Source organism: Harpia harpyja, chromosome 3, assembly GCF_026419915.1.
Source record: "Harpia harpyja isolate bHarHar1 chromosome 3, bHarHar1 primary haplotype, whole genome shotgun sequence".
NCBI classification, from domain to species: Eukaryota; Metazoa; Chordata; class Aves; order Accipitriformes; family Accipitridae; genus Harpia; species Harpia harpyja.
The window spans coordinates 6,175,682-6,197,808 of NC_068942.1; the positions used below are offsets into that span (position 1 = coordinate 6,175,682).

The window sequence follows — 22,127 nt, forward strand, 5'->3', positions numbered from 1 at the left end:
TTAAAACGCCCCTGTGTTTCCTCGACTGTGCCATGAAGATCACAGCTGTCCAGCAGGTAAGGGCCTCTAATGGGCAGAAACACCATTTCGGTGCAGAGGAACAGCTGTGTGTGAGGGGTGCTCTGCTCCTCCTCAGGCAACAGCTCACTTATCCTGCACCACGTGCCTTCTGCTGTTTCTGGCCAGTCTAGTTTATTTAGTAAATTAGCACTTGGGCTTATTCCCAGTGCCTTTTTCTGCACCTGAGGGCTGTGCTGCTGCTCTGCTGGGACCAGCATCCCTCCGTCCAGTTTACAACCACTTTACATCAAGGTGTGGCCTCTGGCTCTGAGGCTCTTGTGCATTGAAATGCCAGCACTGTCCCGCCTGCCTTCCTGTACCTGGATCCTAGAGATTAACGGTGATGGGCTCTGTCTACAAAAAGAGCCACGGTCGCAGTTTTTCACAAAGGCCTTTGGAAATGTCCCACGAGATTCTTGGAATAAAAGATGAGGTTGTTTTCTGTTTTTTTTCGCTGGTGCTTGAGGAGAGTGGCTTTGGCCAGTGCCCACCAATGCTGGACCCTGGCTGTGGGTTAGCAGCATGGCTGCTCGTGCCCCTTCCCACGGCAGAGCTGGGTGTTTTTCCACTCAGGAGCCTTTTGCAAACAAAGGGAAATATTCTCAAACCAGCTGTGTTGCACCGGCAGAAATGGCACAGACATTTCCGAACAACCTCTTGGGCTCCAGAGTGCCGTGCTCCTTTTGGAAAATTGATCTCAGGTTATCCAAAGTCACCTGGGTGCTTTTTTTAAAGTGCTCTCAAGCTCCCTTGGATCTGAACTGATCTGTGGTCTGCAGGAGGCTGAAGCTGGCACGGTGAGGGCAAGGAAATGCTTTGGGTTTTAGGAGCATTTTGGGCAGCTGATAGGGCCAATTGATTCAATCCCCCAGAGGAGCAAGAGCTCTGCATCAGAGAGGAGCAGACGGGCATCGCTCCTGCATCAGGCTGCTGCCTTCTGCAAAGGAAAGCTGTTGCAGAGCTGTTGCTAGAGGAGGCAGCCCAGATTTATGTTTTTTATTATTTTCCTGTGGTTTATGGCCTTCCCCAGGAGCTGGAGAAGACCAGGTCGGTGGGGCTGTGACACCGGTGCGGCAGGGAGGGCACGGAAGGGTGTGTGTGGGTCTGGCTGCTGTGCTGAGCTCCCCGCGGGTCCCTTCTCGGGGGTCCCCCGGGCTTCGTGCCGCCCGTGGTGCGGAGCTGCTCACAGAGCGGTAGCGGTGCCGCCTTCCCCTTCGGAGACCACCAGAGGAGAGGGATTTCTCACTCGCTTTGGGGGCTCTCGCAGGACTCCTGCGGGGCTTGTTTCCCCCTCCCTGGGCAAGGCAGAGGCTGGGGGGAGCCCCACCACAGCCCCCATCCCCTCGAACAGGCTGCAGCGAGCATCCCATGGGTGACATGGAAGACCTGGGAGCCCCCTCCTTCGGTGCGCCATCCTTGCTGGGGCTGGGGTGAGCAGCAACACTCGGGTGAGACCCTGGGATGCTGCTGCAGGCAGTTTGCTGTCTTTTTGCTACCTATTTTAACTCCTTCTGTCTCTTAAAAAAAAAAGAGAGAGAAAAGAAAAAAGAGAGAGAAAAGAAAAAAGGGAAAGAAAAGAAGGGGAGAGCTAAACAAATAGGAAGAAGCGGTAAACGGAAAGTATGCCATGCCAAACGTGGGCCTTGAAAGCAAAAGCACTAAAAATGGCTTCTTTCCTCTTGGAAGAAGCACGTTAGCTGCGGGAGATGCCCGCCGGGGGGGCTGTTCCCGGCCGGTCCCCGCTCCGGGCCGGGCTCTGCACGGCGGGGAAATGCTGCCATCTCCTGATGCGCATCTCCAGCTCGGCGGAGGGGCCCTGGTCCGAGTGCAAGAGGTTTTTTGGGGGGGATGCTTGAGGCTTTGGGGTTTGTTTGGTGCATGTGAAACACCGTCACCCGGATGGTTTTCAGCATGGCCTGAAGGGGTTTATGGTTAGCCCCGGGGGCAGGCTGCTCAGGGATTAAGCAAAACCACGCATGCCGTCTCTGGGCGCCGACGGCACAGAAGTTATACATAACTTGCGTTCTGCTAATTTGCGGTGGTTGATCGAACATTATCTGATGGTGGGTGTGAGTGAACAGGCAGGGAAGCAGCAGCCTTTCCATAACAAACAGTCAAAAGGAAAGCAGGTCTCTTTTAATTACATTTATTTCATTATGATTACATTTTAATTATTATTCTTGCACTGAAGGAAGGCAGAGAAATAAGGTGGTAAATGTGGGGATGAATAGCTCTTATGGTCAGTGCAAAGTGGCATATATTGTTCTTCTAAAGGCTTATGACCTGCAAAGGGAGAAGGAAAACTTCAGAAAGCCCAAGGGTAACCATTCTGCACAGGCAGATAAAAGTCTTCCGGTGGGTCTGCCTGTCTGCCTTCAGCTCTCCCTGTGCAAAATAGAAAGGCTAAAACATCCCCACTGACATTATGGCAGGAATGGGGTGAAGCCACCGTCCCAGGAGTGGGGCTGCTCCTTGCAGCGAGTCGGGGGGCAGAGACAGGGCGTTTCACCTGCTGGGGCACTTGGGAACAGCCGAGGATCCGATTTTGTATCCAGGAGGGGGATCGCTACTACCGAGGGCAATAACGTGAACTGAAGGAACAGCATCGCCCCACGGTCGGGCTGAGGGAGCCACCATGGCTGGTACCAAAGGGACAGGGTGCTCCTCTGGAGGCTCCCATGGGGGTGCTGGGGGTGCCAGTCCTTCATCCCAGAGCCTGGATCTGGCCCTGTACCGTGCCGCGATGGGGACAGTGCTCACACAGGCTGCAAGTGCCACTCCAGGCCATCCTCGACGGGTTCAGTGGGTGCTTGTCCTGGTTTCAGCTGGGATAGAGTTAACTGTCTTCCTAGTAGCTGGTACAGTGCTATGTTTTGAGTTCAGAGCGAAGAATGTTGATAACACTGATGTTTTCAGTTGTTGCTCAGTAGTGTTTAGACTAATGTCAAGGATTTTTCAGCTTCTCATGCCCAGCCAGTGAGAAAGCTGGAGGGGCACAAGAAGTTGGCACAGGACACAGCCAGGGCACCTGACCCAAACTGGCCAACGGTGTATTCCATACCATGTGACGTCCCATCCAGTACAGAAACGGGGAAGTGGGGGGCAGGGATTCGCCGCTCGGGGGACTGGCTGGGTGTCGGTCGGCGGGTGGTGAGCAATTGCACTGCGTATCATTTGTACATTCCAATCCTTTCATTATTGCTGTTGTCATTTTATTAGTGTTATCATTATCATTATTAGTTTCTTCTTTTCTGTTCTATTAAACCGTTCTTATCTCAACCCACGGGTTTTGCTTCTTCTCCCGATTTTCTCCCCCATCCCACTGGGTGGGGGGGAGTGAGTGAGCGGCTGCGTGGTGTTTAGTTGCTGGCTGGGGTTAAACCACGACAGTGCTGCTCGCCCCCGCTTGCGCTGCCTTCCCCGGGGGGTGCAGGCAGGCAGGCCTGGCGCAAAGGGCTGTCGTTCGTGCTGGTAATTGCAGCGCTTTCCCTCGCTCTCCCTTTCATCTATTAGATAAAGCACTTGCAGCTGGAAGATCCCAGATGGCGTGCGCAAGAGCTGCTGCAGAAAAGCACACCGAGCGGCGACAGAGCACCCAGCTGCCGGCCACACTTCTGAGCCTGCTCCGACACGGGGCCATATTTTGGGATGCAAAGCCCAGCAACCCGCTTTTCACTTAAGAGGGTGTAGATATGTATTTTAGGAATAAATGCAGCATGCAGTCAGCACGCTGCCTGGGCACAACGGGGATGGCCACGCTCCCCAGCCAGGCAGGGAAGCAGCCGAGGGCAGTGGGAGCATGGCCCCGCTCCCCATCTCTCCATCACAGAGAGAGAAGGGGCTGGAATTTCACTCCAGCAATGCAAGAATAATATATATGATCAAAAGGCCTGTTTTGTTTCTGGGGATTGTGAGTCTGCTGAAGGTTTGATGTAGGAAATAAGAGGAGAAGAGCTGTTTTGGAAAGGCTGGAGTGGCTGAGAAACGGCAGCGATACACCCCTCTATTTTTGGATAGCTTTCTGTCAACGGCAGCCTGTAGTTTGCTAACCAGCTTCTGATGTTTTAAAGCATGGTGCTAGTCAAAACTGAAGGTTTGCAAGGGCCTTTTTGTTGCATTTAATTGGAAGAAGTGTTTTTAGGGGCGTTTCAAGCACAAATGAATTGATACATCCTCTTGCCTCGACCTGATGAACAGGGATGAAAGCAGAAAAGGGACAGAGTGGGGGACCTGTGGGCTGGAGAAGCAAGAAGCCACTTTCACATGCGCTCGCCTGTACTTGTGGGTGTTTTATCGGGGCCAGCCCCTGCCATGGCCCCAGTAAACCAGCCACAAGCAGAGGTGAGGGCTGCAATCTTGGGGATGTGAACGGGGTGTTCAAGAGCAGCACCGAAGCGGCTGCGGCCAGCAATGGCTGCAAGGGTGGCTCGCTGCTGGCTCCTTCCTGCTGCCGTCCTGGTCTGTGCAGAGCTCTGCTTCCTTTCATGTAATCAACAAATTAGGTTCTGTAATTTACCTTACAAACAAGACGCTCATACGCTCGCTCCCTCCTTTTTTTTTTTTTAGAGGTTTAGCAAGCAAACAGTGGGAGACCAAAGAATTAAAGCCATAAAGTAATCTGCATATAATCAGTCATTACCATGAATCAAACCCTCCTTCAGTTCAGCTGGTTATTATTTCCCTGATAATGTAATTCTCTGCGCTGACAAAACTAGGAAATGCTCATTTTCACCAGAATGGCAAATAATTTCCTGCTGTGAATATAATACTGTATCAAGCAGTTTAGTGACCACATAAATCCAGCTAATGAAATTTATGGGGAATATAAGGACTATTAAAAATGGAGAGAAAAACCTGCAAAAGTAATCACTCCCATGCGTGTGGGGAGGGGAGGATATTTTGCCAGCAAACTTCTGTTAAACACCTTCCTACAGGTGTCACTGACCGTGCCAACGCCAGGAGTTGACGCGGATGACGGTGGGGTGCTCCAGCAGGATTTTTGTTTAGCCCAAACGCAGGGTGACGGCCACATGCAGCTGCAGCCACGAGAATCCCTTCGATTTTCCCCAGTGGGACCCACTCAGGCCTTGTGGCAGCCGGCACCGCGGCCACCGCTGGGGCAGTGCCTCAGCCCTGACACTCCCAAAAATGCCTCCTGGTTGCAGGGGACGTGAAGTCAGTGTTGCTGCAGCTGTGGGGACCGGGCTGGCTGCACCCCACGTTTGCAGACCCTCACATCCCAGGATTTCGCACGCTGCAGAGATGTAGCATGTCGATGGAAAGTTTCAAAAATCAGGAGGCATCCAAGCCTGGCCTGAAAATCCCTGGGATTTAGGGTGGTAACTTTTCCCTGTGACCTTAGAGATCTCCATCAGAGGGCTCTACAGAGAGTAACCTGCAGGAGCCGCCTGGGAAACCCAGATATGTTCGGCTGCTTCCAGAGCTGGGCTCTCCCTGGGAGGGGGGGGACAAGGGCTGAGTCGCTGCTTTCTACCTCTGATTCATCCGAAGATGAATCATCCACACCGAAACTCCTCCCGGCAGGCGCTGGGGTACAGCAGCCATGCAGAGAACAAAGTATATAGATGCAAAGGAGTTATCCTAATGTTTTCTTCTAATTAATCACCACTGAATTACTGCCAGGAATCCCACCGGCCAGCAAATGATGCTGGCTCGTGGGCAACACCTCTCTCTTTTGGGAGCATTGCTAACTTCTTTGTGCTTTTAAAACCCAGAAGACACAACCCTCTCTGGGGCACAGTGAGGGAGGGCAGCCCCCAGACCGGGCTGCTTGGTGGGCCCCCCCCATCCCTGCACAGGGCCATGTTGGCCACCTGTCCTGCTGGCGATGCAAACTGGTTTTGGCTTTGCCAAAATGCAGCTGGAAAATTTCAGCCTACACCGTTTGCTTGGCACGAAGGGCGAGCACTAAAGCTACAGCGGCGTGTTGACAGCTGGGCTGCGCGCTGCTTTCTCATGAGGTTAGAAGTCTTGGGCAGTTTGCTGGAGTTTTTTCTGGCTGGTACTGAAGTGCAAAATCAAGCTGTGATAACACGGCACTGAGCGTGGATGCTCGCTCCATGGGAGTCACTGGGGGGGCCCCAAGGAGTCCTGTTCTGAGATTTTTAAATTGTGGTGAAGAAAATGCCTCGCTGAGGAGTGGAAGTGGCTAAAACACAGTGTACAATGGCACTGAAGGGAGATAATTTTTGAAGCTTTTCTTGGATGCTGCCATGAAGCTGTGGTAAAAACTCACAGGTTTTGCAAGAGCAAACACTGTTATTAAAGGCATCAAAATGGGGGGAATGGAAAATGGAAAGAACCTGTCTGTAGGGGGCCCTCAGCTATCTTGTGTCTGAAAGTGAAGCTATTGAACTATCAGAGAAAGAAATGCAAGGAGGGGAATATTCAGCCCTGTTTGGCAAGAGACACTTGATACCTGCTCCGATCCGTACCCAGATGTTTCCCGCTGCCAAAAGGAAGGTAATGGGACAACTGCCCAGAGCCTGCAAATACTCTAAAAATAAGAATTTCAAAGAAATGGGATGGATGCAATTTTCTTTAGAGGCTGTTACTGATGCTACTGCCAGGGGCTGCTGGCAGTCGGGGAGCACAAGCAATGACTAACATGGCAGAACCCATTCTCCAGGCAAAAGTGTTAGCGGGGGGGGGAGTAGGGGAAGACATCTGCTCACAGCGTGGCAGGGATCAAAGAAAAATCACGGGGGCTGCGCAGTATCGGGTCTGTCACTCCAACAGGGCGCAGGGGTACGCAGCTCCAGCCTCGTGGGGTCTGCTCTGTGCCTCAGCGCCCATTTCCCGTGGCTTTTCCGTGTGTCCTCTTCTAGCAGCAGCTGGGATGGGGACGGTGTTCCCGTCCCCTGCCTTCTCCTCCGCAGCTGCCTGGTGGTGTGCTGCCAGGCATCCATTAAGCCCTCAGAGGTGACAGCCAAGTCACTCACAGGAGCGTTCCGGGCATGCGTGCTGTCAAAAAAGCAGGTTCCTGAGTTGCCAGAAACCTGTTTTTAAGCACTTAGATCTACCGCAGCTCATTAGGGCTGGATCGGGTGAGGGAGTGCTGTCCCAAGCAGCTCAAGGGGCAGACGGGGGAACTAATGTCTACCAGGGGGTGGTGATGTACCCAAGGAGTTTGGCAATCAGTAAGGTCTGTCCCAGCTGCAGCCACAGAGGGTGAGTGAAATGTCTCCCACGGGCAGGCTACTTGCCCCCCGAGAGTCATTCAAGTGGGAAAAGTAGTTAGGGGTGGAAAGGAGAGGGAAAAAAGCAGCTGGGCAGCCCCCAAAAGGGAGACCGCTGTTGCTGCCCCTGGCCTCTAGTTATGAGTCCTCTCCCGGGGTTTACTGTTGCCACCTGCAAAAGAGAATGAGTGACTAAGTCTCTCTCACTCTAACCTGTAGCTGAGGAGCCAGAGCAGACACTTGATGGAGCTCAAGTTGAATTTCCATCAGATCTTTTGCTGATGCAGACCTGGGCTGCAGAGGCTGTGCTGAGGCTTTGCCTCCATGTCTCTCCTCTTGGAACTGCTCTGGTTTGTGCAAATACTGGGTTTCGGGGCTCTGACTGCTGACACGATCCTGTACTTCTATGGGTACGCTGCTTTGAGCTAGCGACTGTGCAGAGAGCTGTACCTGGCTGTCAGGCCAGGGTTTCTGCACGATGCTCCGAAGCTGGTGTTGACACCCTGTCCCCACGGTAATCCATGGGCTGGGGAGACCGAGATGTGGGAGCCCGCTACAGAATCTGTGTTTCTGTCTGCATCCTCAGGGCTCACGGCGAGCAGGGATGCGCTTCAGGGGTGGCAGCTGCATCCAAGGCGAGATGGTCCCAGCATCGCGGAGAACGTCCATCGCAACGCACCCGGGGCCATCGGTACCTGTCTGCACGCTCAGGTCCCACGGCACCTTTTGAAGCCGACTCTGCATCAGTCTGTGCGTTCATCAGACAGGCGATGGTGTTCCAGCGTCCAGCCGAATGCCGAGGAGTGCACCTCTGTGCCACACGCAGGGAAGGATGATTTTATTGACTAAAGGTCTTTTTAAAATGCCTCCTGCTTTTTTAATCCCAATTTAACAGGAGAGAACATAATCCCTTAATGATATCTAGTATCTAATGGCTGCTGTTCACAATACACCACTAAAAAAAGAACCAGAATTATGTCTCTCTGTAATTTTTGTTTCTTCAGTACTTGTTCTCTTCCATTTACCTCTTTATTTTTGGTCTGTCCATGATGGCTGCATCATTGTTACTACTTTATCTTTTGATAAAAACCCCGAGTGACCAATTTTGCACCTCCCTAGCCATCTGCTCTGGTTCTGCCACCAAGTACCTTTTGTTTCTTCTTTCTACGCTTTTTATTTTGTTCTTTTTTTCCCCATTTTGCAGTAGAAGAGGTAGATAGTTTTTAACTGTTCCAGATTACGGTTCAAGAAAGGTGTGAAGTTGAACAAAGGTTTCTCTTCACTTATATTGAGTATTACTGACATCTTAATTTTGTGGCAGACTTTGAGCCTTTGATGTTAACCAGCTGCTGTAAATGTACAGAAGTAAACAACAGACTCTGTAAACAGTTCAATACAGACAACTTGATTTAGTACCTTACAAGACAAAGCAATCAATAATCTATTACGCATGTAATCACAGGCATGAATAGCCCAGCAGCCCTCTGCACAGCATTCCGCCAAATGAGAAGGGCAGTAGGAGACCACACAAATCACTGAGATTGCAAATGCATTGCTTAGAGTAGATCCATAAATGCAAATATTCAAATTCAACAATCATCTTTCACTACTAGTGAATCATACTATTGCTATCTGGAGACTAGTTGCTATGGCAGAAAGCTGTAGCAGTGGCAGAAGGCCAAGAATCCCGCCTTTGAGATGTTAACTGAATTTAACTCTTGACTTTTCTCAGACAAGGTTCATTACTTCGTGTGACTGTGTCATATTAAATGAGTGCTTTGTCTGCCCTGGGTACCGGTTTGGAAGGGATATTATTAATCACCAGGACAGCGAAGCAGGTCAATATCAACCATTTGTCAATAAGGATTTTTTTTATACCTTCGAGTCCAATATGTGATAGCTGCAGTATGTAAGGGCCTTTTCGCTTTCATTTCTTTTTATTTTCTTCTTTAATGCCTTTCTCTTTTTTTTTTCTCTTTTCTTTTTCTCTTTTCTTTTCTTTTTTCTTTTCTAACTTGTCTCCTTGCTTTAGGCAAGTTATATCCTGTTCACAGCACCTGGACACCCTTGGAGCATACCTACAGTGCAGGTGCAATGGTGTGATGAGATCGTCTACTTTGAACAGTTACAGCCTGGGCACAGACATGCTGCTGCTCCATTTAAATGACAATGTAAGCTGCTGTCTATAATATCCACCAGGAAAATCAGGAGTTTAGAGACTTCAGCAACGGACAGGTATAAACATCAGTTGAAAAGTAATTTTGTGAATGGCAGAACTACCTACACACAGAATTTAGGCACAAGCTCTTCTTTCAGATGCCTGAAGCGTAGATCTGGCTCCCGGCTTAAAGGGTAGCTGCAGGTGCGTATACCGCACTTTGGCTTGAAGATCTCAGTCCTTTACAGCTGTGTAAATGAGATCCCTCAGATTTAGTTAGTGGGCCAGATTTGGCAATTTAGGATTACTGAGATCCAAGGAAACATCTAGATTAAACTCCACCAAATTTTAAGCAGCGGTGCATCTGACTTCTTTTCTTTAACACTATGATGAGCTATTAAGAAGGACATGCGCTTTGAAAGATAACTGAGAATGGCAGAATAAACCAGATGGTGTTACTGTGAAGACAACTATCAAAGAGAATAGCATATAGGGAAGAACTGCATCCATAGTTATAAAGATGCAGATTCACAAATTGTGACAATCATTTTTCTCCCACAAGCACAGCAAAGGCACTACTGTTGCAGTGGAGAAAGCTTGAATATAGTAGGCTATGTACAAAATTATAGCGGAGGCTGAGATGGTGACAGTAAAGGTGGAAGGGCTGCTGTACGGTATTTCTGCTCCAGTCTGTACCTCTGGAGTTTTGCCCAGTCCCCAAAGTAGCTCATTAACTACATGCCCCTGTAAACTGTTCTGTGGCCTGCAGAACATTTCATGTTCTACCTTCAGAAATCTCATTCTGACTTTCAACACTTGTTTTCCGCTATTACACAGTTCTATCTTCCAGGAATGAGTTGGCAAGGTAAGAGTGTTCTCGCAGTCTCTCACGCTTGCCTTCTCAATAGGCTTTGACTACGTCCTCAGACTTGAAGAGTTATTCCAGAGAAGGGAAACATGAAAGCCCTGCACAACATGCAATACACTGCTAGAGAGCACTTAAAAAAAAGACTTTGCAATATCACCCATGTTCTTTGTCATCTTTCATTAACCATGATTTCGGCTGCTGCATCTCCCCTTCTCTTCTCAAGATACATTGATGGTAAAGTTTTTTTAAAAAAACAACCCTAAATCATATAAGCCACAAGCTCCCAATTTTGTTTTGTTTTTTTTTTTTTAAACTAATGGATCACAGTAAGATTTCAGCTTTTTTTTGTAGTTACACATATAGATATCATTTGATGACACACATTTTCCTGTTTAATAGGGGTCCTTAGATCAGGTGCAGAATATTTATTGTAACTTTGTAGACCACAGATTAAATCTTTGAAATTCAAGGATCCCTCAGGTATACCAGTGAAAAGCAGGCTTCATTGAAAAAGCAACAGCCAGGAACATTTAAAATGAACCATTTATTAAATCAAACTGTTATTTTAACAGTTACATAAGTTACACAGCATGTTTAAGTCAAAAGATTTCACAAGGAAAAAAAAAATTAAATTTTTATTATGCAGGCAAAAATAGTACCACACAATATGTACCTGGGAGGGAAGAAGGGAAGGGGAATCTCTAAACATTCAAATAAGGCCATAATTATTTAAAAACAACAATAAAACAATAATAAAACTCCCCAAAGATCCATTTTCCTTTCAGTGTGTTCAGTGCTGCTAACTATATGTACTTTTAGTGTACAGATGTAATCGAGGCAGTGATATCTTGATAGCTAGTAATGTTTTAAAACACTATCAGAAGTGGAATAAGGCTCATTAGTACATACAGCTGCCCTTGGAATGTCAATCTCCGTTCCCTTCATTAACTTAAAATTCACAAAGTGCACAGTTAAGATATGCCAAAAAATTGAAACTGCTACTCTACCAACAGCTGCCCATGCTTAATACTTAGTGGTCTATTGGAACAAAGTATGTTCTTTCAAAAAAGAATTGTAAGAAAAGCCACTGAAAACATTTAGTTTCAAAGATGCACTAGGAGCTTTTTGTAAACTGAAAAGTAGAAAAACATGGATTAATTATGTAAAGAAAAGAATACAAAAACCACTAGAAATGACCATCAAACTTTCAAAGAACAAGCACCACAATGGACATTAGCATTCGATTTTGCAGTGTACAGCAATGTAATAATTTTACTCTAACCAATCCACTTCATCAAATTCTGAATCATCTTCCGAATCACTGTATTCCACAGCAATGCGACGAGAAAGTATAGTAGCAACATCATTCTCAATGCGCTCATGTTTAGCTTCTTGTTCACGTTGCTCTTCAACTTTGCGTAGCTGAATACCTAAAGAACATCAAATCACAAACATGTTACTCTCCTCCTCTATCATTATACAAAGTATTTACCTCATGATTCACAAAATGCTTTGCAAGCAAAAATGAAGGCTGAGGACATTGTCCTCCTCAGATGAAAGTTCTCTCTCAAAGTTTTAAAGAGAGGAACGTCAGAATTGCAATGGCAGACTAGATCATCAGTCCTTCCACCATAATATCCTGCTTCTGATTTCTGATTAAAAATACACCCACATTTTTAGTACCATTGTAAGTGATTAAGCCATTTATATTATTTGCATTTCCAGACACTTTCTGTACTCTCTCTTCATGATTTCAATTAGAAGTTATAGCTATTTGAGTATCCTAACAAGACAGGACTTCTTGTAACCCAGCTTTGATTATGTAATGATCTGGTCTGGGATGAAGTATTACTTAAAGATCAATCACAAAGGAGAAATAACACATCCCAACAGTATGAGAAAGTTAAATCCAGTAACTTAGTTAAAAACATGACAGAGATGATATATTTTGGTTTTATACCCACGACACCGCTGTTGCCAACTGACAGGCAACACAAGCACAGGTCCTTAGGTGAGGTTTAAGCTGCAGTAACTCGTGCCTTTGTTTCTTGCACAAGACTCGGTCAAAAGCATTTTCAGGAATCACCTGAACTATACCAGCAGGCTCTCCTTTATTAGGTTTTTTGCTGACATTCTCTACTAATGTTCACGCACCACTGCTGTACTCAAACTGTTGTTGATACTTCTTTAGATTCAATGATATTATCAATTCATGTGCATATAGATGCTTTAAAAATATTTTTAATTAGTATTATAGCCTATCTACTGATATTACAGTACCATACAGATTCTGTACTGGGTTGTAGGTGCAGGGGAAAAACAGAACAATGTAGTACTTGAAACATTTGAGAAAGATTAACTATTCAAAGATACCACACAGTCAAACAGCAGCACTCACAGTGCAGTGGGGATTTTTCTGGCCGTAAGCACATAAGCTGAAAGGTACAGCTTGTACATACAGCTCCTTGCTAGATCAGCAGGAAAACATTGCCCTGCACCTCTGCCATTCACTTGTACCCTGCTAGCAGGGCACCTTGCAATGTAAAGACTAGTCCTCTGCCGTGTTGAGACGTGTCAAGATTAGATACTTAACAGCTTTAAGTCTTAAGCAACAATTTCTAAATGTCATTTATCATAGAATCATAGAATGGTTTGGGTTGGAAGGGACCTTAAAGACCGTTTAGTTCAACCCCCCCTGCCATGGGCAGGGACACCTTCCACTAGACCAGGTTGCTCAAAGCCCCATCCAACCCGGCCTTGAACACTGCCAGGGATGGGGCATCCACAGCTTCTCTGGGCAACCTGTCCCAGTGCCTCACCACCCTCACAGTGAAGAACTTCTTCCTTACATCTGACCTAAATCTACCCTCCTTCAGTTTAAAACTGTTACCCCTTCTCCTATCACTACACTCACTGATAAAGAGTCCCTCCCCATCTTTCCTGTAGGCCCCCTTTAGGTACTGGAAGGCTGCTATAAGGTCTCCCCGAAGCCTTTCTCTTCTCCAGGCTGAACAACCCCAACTCTCTCAGCCTATCCTCATAGGAGAGGTGCTCCAGCCCTCTGATCATCTTCGTGGCCTTCCTCTGGACTCGCTCCAACAGGTCCATGTCCTTCTTATGTTGGGGACCCCAGAGCTGAATGCAGTACTGCAGGTGGGGTCTCACCAGAGTGGAGCAGAGGGGCAGAATCACCTCCCTCAACCTGCTGGTCACGCTGCTTTTGACGCAGCCTGGGATACAGCTGGCCTTCTGGGCCGCAAGCGCACATTGCTGCGTCATACTCAGTTTTTCATCCACTACTACCCCCAAGTCCTTCCCCGCAGGGCTGCTCTCAATCCACTTATTGACCAGTCTGTATTTGTGCTTGGGATTGCCCTGCTGGCACTTGGCCTTGTTGAACTTCATGAAGTTCGCATGGGCCCATCTCTCAAGCCTGTCAAGTTCCCTCTGGATGGCATCCCTTCCCTCCAGCATGTCAATCACACCACACAGCTTGGTGTCATTGGCAAACTTGCTGAGGGTGCACTCAATCCCACTGTCCATGTCGCCAACAAAGATGTTAAACAGTGCCGGTCCCAATACCGACCCCTGAGGAACGCCACCCGTCACTGATCTCCACTGGGACATTGAGCCGTTTACCGCAACTCTTTGAGTGCGACCATCCAGCCAATTCCTTATCCACCAAGTGGTCCATCTGTCAAATCCATGTCTCTCCAATTTAGAGACAAGGATGTCATGTGGGACAGTGTCAAATGCCTTGCACAAGTCCAGGTAGATGACATCAGTTGCTCTTCCCTTATCCACCAATGCTGTAACCCCATCATAGAAGGCCACCAAATTTGTCAGGCACGACCTGCCCTTAGTGAAGCCATGTTGGCTGTCACCAATCACCTCCTTATTCTGATATCATTTATATGTTGTTGTAATACACTGGTACATGATCAAAATTCCAATGCAAATTGATCTGTTCTGCTTTTATGTAACAGTCTGTGAAAAACAATGTTTTGGTCTTCTACACAATCTGTAGGTTATCAGAAATAGCTACATTTTCAGGTAAACAGAAATGAAGAGATAAGCTCTGCAGATCATCTATAAACACACGTACTTTTTTTTTTTAAAATCTAACTTCCACGGAGAACCAGTTTTGCCATCCAAACTAAACATCGGATAAGTGCAATTACAAATGGAAAAAAATCTGTCTACTTGGCAATACATACACTATAGAGAATAGAAAGCAGAAACAGACTTAAGATGCATACCTCTAAACTAACTTCTTACACATGTAAAGTATTCCATCTCTCAAAGCTAATGTGTATTTAGCAAGTTTCTGAGACTGTTCTTTTTGCCCCTTATTAGCCAAACATTACCTTTCCGTATTGCTTCCAGCAGAACACTTCTAGCATCACTGATTACAGGAAGAGTCGAAGGATGGCGTTTGGGTTCAGGAGCAGGAATCACTTGGGATGGTGGAGATGGAGGCATTAGGGGGGCATGAGGGCCAGGGACAATGGTCGTGGGAGGAGGGTGCAGAACAGGAGGAGGGTGAGAAAGGGCTGCAACTGTGACAGGAGAGGAGGGTCGAATGCCAGGAGGAGGCAAGGGAGGAGGTGGGGGTGGTGGAGGAAGTCCCTGTACTTCAGCTTGTGGAGGAACTGGGTGAACTGGTACAGCTTCGCACACTTGGGCAGCTCTAGTGACAGGAGGAGAGGGTTGTGCTAGGGGAGGAGCAATTGGAGGTGGAGCTGGATGTAGGACGCCGGGAGCTATCTGGAGAGGAGCTGGTGGAGGTGGCACAGCTGGGGCTTGCAGAGCCGCTGTGGGAGGGGGTGGGGGAGGCGGGACTGGGGGTGGAGGGGTGGAAGTCATTGCAGCTCTTAATGATGAAGTTGACAAAGCAGATGGAAGAGGCGGTGGTGGTGGAGGAGGAGGAGTGGGGCTCACAAACACTGGTGTTCTGCCTGTTGCTGGTGACTGAGGACGATTTTCTACCAAGCCAGTAGTAGAACTGAAACAACCAATAACAGGACAGAGTTATTAGAGCTGGAGAGTGGAAAAAATAGTAATAGATTCACTTCTGCAACTTAAGAATATTGAACACTGGGCATTACAGAGCATTACGTACTATAATGATTTCAAGGTATTCATACCTCATATACAAGGAAATCTAATTCTCAGTATGGAGTATGCATCAGTCTTCCAACAGACCTCTGCTCAAATTCAGCTATTAACCAAGTTTATGCTCTTACACAAACCTGCATCTTTATCAAAGGTTTCCTATACTAGTATAATTCTCCCCTCCCATCTCTAAGTAAATTGAAATTATTTTTCTGAAGTAAGCGAACTAGCGGTTGATTAACTGCTTCGATTCACTGAACTTTAAAAACAAACCAAAATATTAGAAGTGAGGAGGACAAGTTACATTTGAAATACATATTTAAGGTTTGATGACAAGATGAGTAAGGTTCATATCAAAGGTCGTCAATTCTATGTACAGAGTGGTATATTTATATGCTAGATACTCATAATAGTGCAATGAATAGGTGAAATGAAGAAAACAAAAGGGAACAGTAAAATTATTTTCCTGAAAGGCCACCAGAGGATTTCTTTCAGCTGTTGTGGAAAATAAATCTAAAGAGCTATGCCTTTCTGTGTATAATCTCCTGAACGCTAAAAAGACATTCTTTTCAAGAGACTAACATCTTGCCGATATAACAACTGTGTCTGAATTAACTGTCCTCTATTCCAGGCTGTATGTACCTGACCATAAAGTAAGACTTTGGGTATAAAACAACAGGGGAGTTACAACCAGATCCTCACTCTAGAAAATACTCTATGTATGCAGTTCTGGAAAGGTACAGGGAAACAGAAAACAAAAACACTTGGGGGAAGAACAACAACAACAAAAAAGCACTTAAAATTTAGCCAACATGATGAATACACAGTTTTGACAGCTGACTGTCTTACTGCAATATATTCTTCCTTTCATGTAGGCTGAAACACGGCTCAGTTGTACAAATTTCAGATTTCCAAATTTCCAAAATTCCAAAGCTAAATCCTGAGATTCCAACATCTTTCACAGAAACATCTTCCATACAGTTGTCTTGCCATTTAACTCAGAAGGTGACACAGCCACAATACTAATGGCAAGATGAGGCCTGTCTCGACAATGGCACCCTACGGGGTTTAGATGCTGACCTTTCTCTCCAACTCCTGTGTGGCCCTGCAGCTGCAGACACGTCAGGGCTGTGGACTGACGTAGCCCCTAGGATGTATGTACTGCCTGGGCTGCACAGATATAATACTAATGACTATTAGTGGGGTGGTGGAAAACTAAAACTCCCCAATAAATCTGCATGTGGCTTGACTACTTCATACCTAACACAAGGAGGCACAGGTTTCACATCTCCTGCTCCATGCATGGGAGGTGGTGGTGGTGGTTCATGTGGTCTGACCAACACTCGCTCTTCAGCTCTGTTCAGAAGTTCAGACATCTGGCTGTAGGGTAATGCAGAAAGCGAATATGATCCATCCATATGGTCCACATATGCTTGAGATCTGTAGGAAAATAGTGAAAAATGATCCAACGTAACCTTTAGTAAAAGTAAGTATTAGTGCCCTCAGCTACTGTTCTATACTTCAGTTTGATTTCTGACTTAAGTATCTTCTCTGCACCAATGCTGCATATTGTACTTCATGGCTTTTTAACAATTTATCCCACTTTCCATGCCATTGCTTCTAGTAGCTCAAGGGTTTAATGATTTTGACAGGTATATCAGACAATTTCTACAGTATGTGTGTGATCTTAGTGTTTATTAGTCACATTATTTTGAGTTAAGTAAACATAGCAATACAATCAGAAATACACATATACCAGAGTGTATTATGAAACAGACATTATACTCAGTAATCGTTTCTGCTCCTCAATCCCTATTTATATGCAACCATATTCTTTTATAACATTCATGAAACATCCATTGATGTTACAATGGTAGAATTTACAACTAAATAATTTAGCTGAACTTCTGTCAGAGGATCTATATTCCAATATATACGGAGAACTCACTACTTTAAACCTTATAATTAATACTCTTTTATGGTGTGCTTTTGGCCAGCAAAGGATAGGGAAAATATGTAACTATTTTTTGGAGGACAGTAAATACTTTTTAATTAAAAAAACCCCAACCCCCAAAAAACATACCCCCAAACCTCCTAATATTACTTGTCAGCCCTCTTTCCTATCAGATGTTTCTCGGCTGGCAAAATGGACTTGGTTTTGCACAAACACCAGAAGCGTAAACACAGCAGGTGTTTACCATGTCAAATGGTACTTTTAGCCACCAGCAAATACGTGCTGTGAAATGAGAATCCAACAGGTTGGATTTTGTAATAGACTATAACCAGAAATGTCAATCAAATCTTGGATTTGCTCAAGAGTAAAGAGAAGCTCAGCGTTCTCATTTGAGTTCCAAGCAGACGTTTGTTCACATCACACCCACCATACAGTCTTGGCAGTGTCTGCTTAAGAAAAATCAAGAGACTGGAATAATAGGGATTTTGTAAGTCAAGGCTGGAATGTAGTGACACACCTGGGTGCAAGCTTGCAACAGTGACAGTACACCTTCGTCAAGGAGCAGACGACAACACATCCTCAAGGATACAATGAATTCCAAGGTTATAAGCTACTCTTAAACATAATAAGATAATAACTACTCCTTTAAGGACACACTGACTTAAGTATTTTAAAACTGAGTTTTGATTGAGCTAAATCAATGATTTCCAGTGCATTTCAAGAATAGCAGTAGCATCTCATCATTTACCATTTCTCAAGCATGTTCACTATGTAGTATGAACATCTGTACTTCAAGGATAGAAAAAATAAAAAGAAACCTTGATTCAAAATGTGAAGCTGGGCCATTAGCAACTTCAATGTGCTTATGTAAGAGGTTAGCGTCATCTTCTGCGAGCTCCGGACCTTGGGCTAACTTCTGCCACTCTCTCCGTCTGTCATGAGGTGCCCTTGGCACTTTTTCTGGTTCATGAGGGCGATCTAGATTTTTCTGCTGTAGGAGAGTTGTGCAAACAAAACTGACAACTAAGACAGTGGTTTTAACTAGTTGCATTTAAACATCAGCCACAAAATAATGAAAAACTATCCCAATTCAAGGGCAAGAAAAATTTACTTTCAGTCAAAATATGATATGTAAACCAAAAAGACTTGTAAAAGGCAGAAACTTCAGTCTATTGGATAATTAGCTGAATAATACAGAGAAAAATAACTGTGTAAGTAGCTTTTCATTCTAAGTCTGAAATGAAATTATGAATCCGACACTTATATTTACTGTCTCCATGTATGAAATATACAGAATAATGGTGAAACAAAAAAGTAGCATTACCTTCGCAAAAGTGTTTGTTTAATTTTAAAATATAAACAAAGCATTCTATTCCTACTGATTTCTTTCTAGTTTAGAGTAAACATATCTATCAGAATGTCATTCAAGCTTTTTCACCTGTGAGATTGTCAGAATTTTGTATTATGAAAGAGCGTTCAAGTGAAATTCTTTATTCTTGCTGTATTCCTCCTTTTTTCTCCTTTTTGAGTCATTGCTAGAAGACTTACAAGTTTTTGCAAACCTGCTGTTTTTTATATTAAGACAGCACGAAAGCCCTAGGCCCTTCTATATTATTTTATTATTATTACTATTAAATATTTATTTGTTAAAGTTGATGGAATTGAATGAATACAAATAGTTTTAGTTGAATGAAGATGACTCTGTAAAGTTTGGATTGTTATTAATTGCATAACCAAAAATGTACCATATCTGCAAGCAAACCCTTTCCAGGAAAAAACAACCAGAAGCTATATAAAGCTAACACATATACCTTCTGCTTCCTCTTTTCTTTTCTTTTGTCTTCGGTGTCCTGCAACATTTTTTCCTTCCACAGATCAAAGAAGTATGAAGGATTGGTATAAAACTTCAAACCCTCTTTTCCATCATCCCTGAAATATAGTGATGCAAACAGGGCATACTATTTATTTGACAACACATGAATTCAAACATTAAGGCAAAGGAAAGACATATTAAGGAATACCTAGTATCTCAGACCCTGAAATATTTTACTGAAGAGCATTTGAAAGATGAACATTGACCTCCTGTGCCATCATTCTTTACTATCTTTCCTTGTATTCAAGGTCTTGATTTTAGAAAAGTAACTTTAACGCAAGCTGTAGATAAAAGAGTATCATAAATCAGAGAACTCCCATTCCAATGACTCAAATCTTGCTCTTAAAATAATGAGCAAATTTGTGTGGCTCCTCGTGTTCAACTACTGATTCAAACTGACTTTGGGACAGCAAACAACATTCATTTCCATTAAAGACCTTTCTTTCTACATACCTAACTGCTTATTTTCTTCACATCCAAGAGCATTAGACAGTTTAACAAATACAGGTAATAAAAATGGCTTTTTCTTACCATTGTTACACTGGGGTAAAATTTGAGTAAAGTGGAGTGAAGTTTTAAGGCTTACAATGTCTTCTGCTGCCTGTATTCCTCCAGCAGCTTCACAGTTTTCTAGTGTGGCTCCTTAAATAATCAAGTGCTATTCAACATGAGCAAGGTGCCTGCATATAGCATCTCTATTACATAAAATAAGCTAGAAATTGGTTTTGATTAATTGTATTTTACTAACCTGTAAGGGGTGAGAATGTTAAGTGGAGGAGGCTGCTCACAAATGTCATAAGTTTCTTGCAAAGGAATAGGCAGAGTTTTGCGGTCAAACAGCTGTTGATCTTGAATTGTGGAACTCCGGAAAGCTTTCCTCATTGTAATGTCCTGCAGCGACACTGAAAGGGGATATTGCCATTTAAAAAACCCACCAAAGATAGTTTATTTGGATTAATCTGGAATTGCTTAATGCTGGTTAGAATATAAATATTAAGCATTACTCCCAGTATCTTACATGTTTTACAGCAATTATAAATTCATCTAGCACTACTACCATGGGAAGATATTGTCAGACTATGTGAAAAACATGCTTGTAACGTTCTAGCACATTATTCTCTATTTAGCTTCACAAGAAATTTTTGCTCACCTGGATAGATACCAGAACTCTGTCTCTCCAAAGTAGTTCAAGCAGATTGCTTACTGTAGCTATAAAATATCATTCTGTAGTTCAGAAGTACCTAATAACATTGACCCACTGCATTTCACAATTCTTTTGGTACTGAAAAATGACTCTCTATCTTGAGGTACAGATTTTACCTTTATACTATCAGCAAGCCAAACTTTGCGTGCCTTGCATGTAGGTACAGTTCCACTGAAGGCCCACTGAGATGCCAAACCAGCACATCACTTATGCTACTGATATCAGTGAGTTTTAATGGGAGGTGATACTATGTCCCAACACAGGAAACTAGTCAAATGTTTTTTTTTAATCAGACTGTTTAATCGAGATGAGACTTCTCTGTTTAATTTAGGTGAGACACCTTGAGGTTTTAAGCACAGTAGTTAGGAATAATCAATTATCTTTATGTAAGATTCAAAGGAAAACAACAGTAGGTGAATGCAATAGATTAAACAGTGATTTGAAATATACTGACTTACTGCTGTTAAAGCCCATGTAATCTTTTTCTATTTCACAATCATTAAAATTTAGAAAAAGATTAATGGAAAAGTGACCAGAACTGATGAAACTTGCACTTTTAATTCTGGAAACAGTGTACCCGTCCAGTCTCATGTTTCTCTCCTTCCCTGATCTTCAGTTACTACATCTGTGAAGTCCAGGTGTGTCTCAAGACTAACTTTGCAGCCAGCATTAGACTTCCACTAGATAAAGAAGCAGCCCTTTTCATTGGTTTGGGCTTTTTTTTTTTTTTTTAAATCACAAACAATACTGAAAACAGTTTTAAGACGTACTAGCAAAGAGAGTATTTTCAGCACATGTATTTTACCTATAAATAATTATGTTTATTTTATACAAACAGGTTGATACTAGTGCCCCTTTACTCAAGATGAGAGGACACCCCCACTTCCATGTCACAAGGGCCTTTGGCAACAATTTTTTAAGAGTGCATCTTTTTAAGCTGAAAGCTGCATTTTACTCTGGCTGCTGTAACACATACAATGTACACGTGCGTATGTGCACACACACACACACAGAGCTGGATTTCTATTGTATAATCACAAAGGGGCAGAAGGCAGGATTTTTTTCAGAGGGCTTGCAATTCCTGGAATGTTCTATCTTCTTACCTAAGCATATTGGCAACATCCTTTGTGAGGCTAAAGATGGGATTTATTTGATTTTCAGTTTGGCTTTTGAAGTTTATAACAGTTGGCAAGGTTGTGTGTTCCTGGAGAAGTTTCCTCCTTTTTACCCTTAGGTTCTATTTCATTACAGTGTCTTTTATTCTTTTTAATACCTTTAATTAGCTGCTCAGAAGCCTTTTAAAGTATGTGAAAGCAGTATTATAATGTATGAATATCAGCTAGGAGTCTCAATTTCTGCAGGCATTTTTGCACTCATAAAAAAACACATATCTTTGGTACCTGTCATGAAGTACAGGTTGTTATTTGCTGGCAAAAGTTCACAGTTGGAAGAACTGGGGTTCACCTCATCTAAAACCCTAGTCTTAGATTCTTTTATACTTCAGCTGCTTTTCCTTTGGGTTGTTGGTTTTACAAATCTCACCAAATGTACTTGTTCAGAGTTTCTTGGCAATCCTGCAAGTCTTTAAACTGTCTGTCACTTACTGGAGACTATGCCAACAAAAACAAAAGTTAGTATACTTCTCTCTGAACCTGTGTCCATTCTGAAGGCAATGAAGTAAATTAATTTATTGCAA

The 22,127-nt window shown here is 44.2% G+C and overlaps 1 protein-coding gene across 6 annotated transcripts in view; it reads right to left on the bottom strand.

Moving 5' to 3' along the window:
• Nucleotides 1–10,810: 10,810 nt before the first annotated feature.
• Nucleotides 10,811–22,127, bottom strand: part of WASF1 (WASP family member 1) — a 103,154-nt gene continuing 91,837 nt past the window's right edge. For 5 of the 6 annotated variants that reach the window (XM_052781251.1, XM_052781253.1, XM_052781252.1 and 2 more), the window contains 6 exons: nucleotides 19,976–20,129; nucleotides 19,166–19,283; nucleotides 18,173–18,345; nucleotides 16,661–16,840; nucleotides 14,653–15,290; nucleotides 10,811–11,715 (listed from right to left, as the gene is read on the bottom strand). In XM_052781251.1, the coding sequence (XP_052637211.1) occupies nucleotides 11,558–11,715; nucleotides 14,653–15,290; nucleotides 16,661–16,840; nucleotides 18,173–18,345; nucleotides 19,166–19,283; nucleotides 19,976–20,129 (1,421 nt within the window). In that variant the 3' untranslated portion in view covers nucleotides 10,811–11,557. The remainder of the gene's footprint in view (nucleotides 11,716–14,652; nucleotides 15,291–16,660; nucleotides 16,841–18,172; nucleotides 18,346–19,165; nucleotides 19,284–19,975; nucleotides 20,130–22,127) is intronic. The other variant, XM_052781255.1, reaches the window with a different exon arrangement.